This window comes from Coffea eugenioides, chromosome 2 (genome assembly GCF_003713205.1).
Source record: "Coffea eugenioides isolate CCC68of chromosome 2, Ceug_1.0, whole genome shotgun sequence".
In the NCBI taxonomy this organism is placed as follows: domain Eukaryota; kingdom Viridiplantae; phylum Streptophyta; class Magnoliopsida; order Gentianales; family Rubiaceae; genus Coffea; species Coffea eugenioides.
Genome location: NC_040036.1, coordinates 68,964,245 through 68,969,505, shown reverse-complemented (window position 1 = coordinate 68,969,505; position 5,261 = coordinate 68,964,245). Strand labels below are relative to the sequence as shown.

Here is a 5,261-nt window from a genome sequence, read left to right as displayed (position 1 = left end):
ATCGTGTGCCAACAAGTTACGTAAAATAGTAAACTCCAATGGAAATGTACAAATGATGTAAAAAATATTAATCGTAACTGATAGTTATTGGCTAATTAAATATATTAGTACAAATGTATTCTTAAACTTATTCGAACTAATTAATAATTTCTATTAGTAGATATGTATAATTCATAATATTAATTATATTGCATAAATTAATATACATATATAATACATATATAATACCATTGTCATTGGTGCACTGAAGAGACGCATAAGCATTGTGAGCAATGAAAATAGATGGGGAGAAACAAAAGTTACTGTTCCTACACCAGAATGGAACGATGGGCAAAACAAAAGGCGTTGGGCCTTACGGTCATTGGTTAGGATAGCAAGGAGACGAACAAACAGCCCATATCGTAAAAGCAGTTTATAGCAGCAGCGTAAGGCACCAGTTTACAAAACCTGGGCAACTGAAGATGATTCCCAAGTAGCCACTTCGGAAAACGTCTATTCCACGAAGAGATTTTGCGCAACATACGCTTCCACTTAATTTCCTATTTACAAAAAAGGACCGTAATACACAATTTGTCAACTACTTACTCTCTCCTATTAACCAAGTGCAGCAGCACTATTTGCTACAACAGTGCTTACGACGCAACCATGACAGTCATGCATCTTGTGATCCTTCTGTGCATGACGCCTTCGGTGGAACTACAGTGACTTACCCATCTAGACCTAGCTAGCAACCTTCAATACTCTTGCACCTCTACTCACCAAAACCTGCCTTATTTATTGCGTAACTGCAAACCGAACCATCACAGCAGTTGTGCCTCATCTTTCTCCTGGACTTCTTTGTTGGTCACCTGTGTCCCTTCCACCGCTACCGCATGCTTGTGGTGCAAATGCTTGTCCTCTCCATTCGCCTGAGTCGCTCCACCCCGTACCAATTTCAATTGATTTTTCCAGCGATTCATCCAAACAATTTTCCATATGATCATCATGAACTGCTGTGTTGTGCGAATTCTTTTTGTATGGGCATGTTCGTTGGTTGTGGCCTGCCTGCAATCTTCAACCCATATATCACATGTCAAATCATTTGTGACTGCAAGTAACCACGTCAACTAAGCACATTGCTAACATTACACCACTTCAACTTTCTTGCACTGCCAATAACTTTGTATACTTTGTATGCACTTTCAATTATGTGTTTATTTGCTACTGTTCAAAAATACCCACATAATAATTATTACCTTCACTGTCCACTTCATGTATTTTATCAATTAACAAATTGCTTATAACTACGTATGCATTTTCGATAGTACCTGCAATAACCACACTTTCTTTTCTTCTTTGTTTCTCCATGCTTGTGATCACCTTTACACCGGGACACCCTGGGATCTAACAGCCCGAATGTTCTTCTACTTCTATCGTTCATCACTCTTGAATCCATTGCAAATCCGTCTCCCCCATATCCACTTTCAATCCACTTCTCCTTTAGGTCCACAGAATGCTTGTCAAACATCTGCTGCAGGTCATTAAACGCATCATCCATGTAGGACGCATAGTAACACATACTATTACAGCTCGACTTTAAAGTGCCATATCTGGCCATTTGTGTCAGCTGTTCGTCTGCAACAAATGCTTTCATTCCATTATTAGTACTGTAAACTCCCTTTGTCAACCGCTTCGAAATGCATGCTTCTGGGATCCTGTTCATTCCTTCTACCACCATCACGCGAAACATGTGAGCACAAGGAATCCCCTTTGACTCGAATTTCATGCAAGAGCAGATTAGCTTCTCCATTGACCTATCATAAACCACCCTCCAACTAATTTCGTGTCCACCATATTTCGAGTAATAATATGTACGACTCCCTCCATCCTCGCTCCAGCCCTCAGAAATTAGAAGTCCCTGCCTGTTCAAATGCTTCCTCACCATGAAGAACACATTCCTTGTAAACACCACCGCTGCGCTCCCCTCTAATTCGGGCAGGATTGTGGTTAAGACTGGTTTTGTGTTTTCGCTTGTGTGAACTGCTTTGCTCTCAGTATGTCGAAGCCATGCTATTGCCAAATCAAAACTTCTAACGAATTCATATAGTCGCATTTTTTCATTCAAGTACTCATTCAAAAAAGCATTCATTTTCTCACACCTTTGAGTGCTTCTCATACCTGCAAAAAAATGACCGCGTAAATAGGCCTCTGCCCATTAACTAACCTAGCCCAGCGATCCTCAAACTCAAGAGTGCTAAACTTTCTCGCCATCAGGTCATACAACCTGTTATTAAACTCCTCGCAGCGAATATTACTCCGTGCATTCCTATGCAAGTGCCACGAACATAGCCTGTGACAAGCATCCGGGAGAAGATTCTTTATCGCTCTTCGCATTGCACTGTCCCCATCTGTCATCACTGCTACTGGCTTTCTACCTTTCATAGCCTCTACAAATGTACTTAGCACCCATTCATATGTTTCAATCCTCTCATCTGATAACAGTGCACAGCCGAAAATAGTACTGTTCAAATGGTTGTTTACCCCTGCAAGTACAACTAGTGGCTTGCGGTATTTATTTGTTTTGTATGTTGTATCAAACACCAATACATCTCCAAATACACTGAAGTCCACACGAGATTTAGAATCTGCCCAAAACAACCTTGCCAATTTTCCTTCGTTATCTACATGATATTTATAAAAGAACATGTCATCGGCATCCTTCTTCGCTGCCAAGAACCCAAGTGCCCCTTCTGCATCGCCATTAAAAATATCTTTTCTACGTTCCTCGTCCATTCGGTTATACAGATCCTTAATGCAAAATCCCACGTTACTATACCCTCCGGCTTTGATAACAAAATGTTTCATTATCTGGCATATTCTGGCCCCAACCAACTTTAGACTTTTTGCCTGCGCATATTCTGCATCGCTCACTTTTCTATGCGACCTAAGGTGTTGCACACTTGCCTCTGATGCCAGCGGGTGATTGTGCTCCATAATGAAACGTGTCACCACATACTTTACCGATTCTGTGTCATATTTCACGCGAAAGCAAGCCCCACACCCGGTCCTTGTGATTGCTTTTGCTTCTCTTTTCCGGTCTTCATAATTAAACCACTTTTCATTCCTATAACCTTCACAGCAACATACCCATTTTCTAAATCTTGAAATGCCATCTTCATCTCGTTTGGCATTACTTTTACGAATCCCAAATCCGCTTAGTTTCGCATACAAATTATAAAATTCCCCAGCTTCTTCCGTGTCAAATGTTAATTTCATTACGTCATCCACGCCTATTGCGCCCACCAATTCATCTGCCTCCTCATCTTCGTGTCCTCCTATTGAACCACCGCTTTCTTCACTGCATGTGTCTCGGTCACACTCAGGTTCTTGGTTAAGGTCAAATGACATTAACCTGCCGCAACCATCCATCCCCATTTTTCCCTTCTCTGTTTCCTGCACCATGTCATGAGTTTTAAGCACCCCATCCTGCCCCATACTTACAACCCCTGTGTGGTTGTTCAATGCTTTTTCTAACCATGGTCGCTTAACATTTTTTTTTCAGCCTCCCCATATGCTTTCGTTTGTAACATAAATACTGATCGTCTACTAATGGAACAAAACATATATACACGATCATTTCACTTAACAAACCATACTTTACCTCACAACTTTCACAAAATGCAGACGATAAACATTACTCTAACATTCATATACACAGTTTTTATAAGTGTGGCTGATGCAATTATATCAACCTTTAGCACAAAATACCACTATCGACATGCATTTTCATTAACACCAACAAACTCAACCTCTACTGTGTGTTTCTTTAATTCTTTTCACATAACCATGCGCAATGCAGTATGGGGGCCATTATCGATGTCCACACGGCCATCCAAATCACTCTATTTTAAGACTTTAGTCCTGTTACAACGTCTTCTTCACGTCTTCACTCATTTCTGCTTAATTTCCTTTACACTATTTAATACAAATTAGAGGACCAACATTTCCTACGTACGTACACAAAGCTCCGTGCACAAATAAACTGCGATAATTTCCCGGTTTCGTTACATCTTCGTTCGAAGACGCAGGGTCTTACACCCCGTACTTCGTATTCCTTATTCCTCTATCATTACCTCTTACAAGAACTGTAGAAATCACCCTAGTAGACGTACATGTGTTTTACTCGTTATTTTACTCCATTTTTCAAAGTTATGGAAAAACTCAAAAAAGTACTCACCTTTGATTTCTCTGCTTCTGTTCCACGCCGCTGCATTCTGTCACCACAGCTTCGCAAGGGCCTTCCTCAGATATATCTACCGTCACCGCCTGCGCCTAAATTTACGCCAGTAGACACCACCTCTGTCTATTCCGCCTTGACTTCTTCTTTACCAAATTTTTGCCTTCGATTCCGACGTCACCACCTGTCTTCAAACACACGCATCACTGCGGGCCCCAACATGGCTGTGTGTTTAGTACCTAATACGCTTCCTCTTCGGTGGCCCCAGCATGGCTTTGTTTAGTACTGCTTTCTCTTTTTCTTCGATGTTTTATACAACAGAACCGACACCGGCTGTTAATTTTTATGCTTTCCGATCAAAAATTTTGTATTCTACGAAATTGGGTTCTCCTGAACGTCTGATGGACGAAAGCCGTAAACAGCAGGTCGTTTATAAGACAACCGTTTTAACTAAATTTTATCCCATTACCCAACATTTGTATTTAAGGCACGTTGGGTACTCTGTCACTGTAATGGTTGAAAGGCACAAAGAGCTGGTCTTTTACTCACCAACGGGTTTAATTTCTTTTTATCCGATAAATCAGTCTGTCTTTATGCCACCTTCGGTATTATGTTGTTGTAATGGAAGAGAGCCAAGGGGAGCTGAAACTTTTAAACTGGGACACACGTTTGAATATAAGATTGACCAATCCAAAATGGATTTAATCTTTAGTTGTAGTGCAGGAAAGCCATAAAGAGTTGGCTATTTATTCTAAAATGCATTCCAATATGGGTACTGCGTTGTTATTATGGACGAAAGAGTTGAAAATTGGGGTTGTTTTAATAAAGTTAACGGGGTTTTTTTTACTCCTTACCCCATTATATTTATGTTAATTCCGTTTCACCCCAATACATTTTCAACATTTGTCGTACGCTACATTCACCGCGGTTATAGGTCACCACTTACTTTTTTAGAAACATTCCCTTCATCTCCGTACATGTCAGGTTGCTACGTGCCAGCTTCTTTGCCATATAATTTACTTTCCACACCTGTCTTTGAAATATG

At 40.6% G+C, this 5,261-nt stretch overlaps 2 protein-coding genes across 2 annotated transcripts; both read right to left on the bottom strand.

Annotated features, from left to right (window-relative positions):
• Positions 1–800: 800 nt before the first annotated feature.
• LOC113760103 (protein FAR1-RELATED SEQUENCE 5-like) lies at positions 801–2,092 on the bottom strand. Its single transcript, XM_027302673.1, has 2 exons — positions 1,308–2,092; positions 801–1,044 (listed from the first exon to the last, which is right to left on the bottom strand). Exons 1-2 carry the CDS (start codon positions 2,090–2,092, stop codon positions 801–803), a joined length of 1,029 nt encoding a protein of 342 aa, XP_027158474.1.
• Positions 2,093–2,151: 59 nt separating this feature from the next.
• On the bottom strand, positions 2,152–3,474 carry LOC113760102 (protein FAR1-RELATED SEQUENCE 5-like). Its single transcript, XM_027302672.1, has one exon. The coding sequence runs from the start codon at positions 3,472–3,474 to the stop codon at positions 2,152–2,154; it is 1,323 nt and encodes a 440-aa protein (XP_027158473.1).
• Between the last annotated feature and the right edge of the window lie 1,787 nt (positions 3,475–5,261).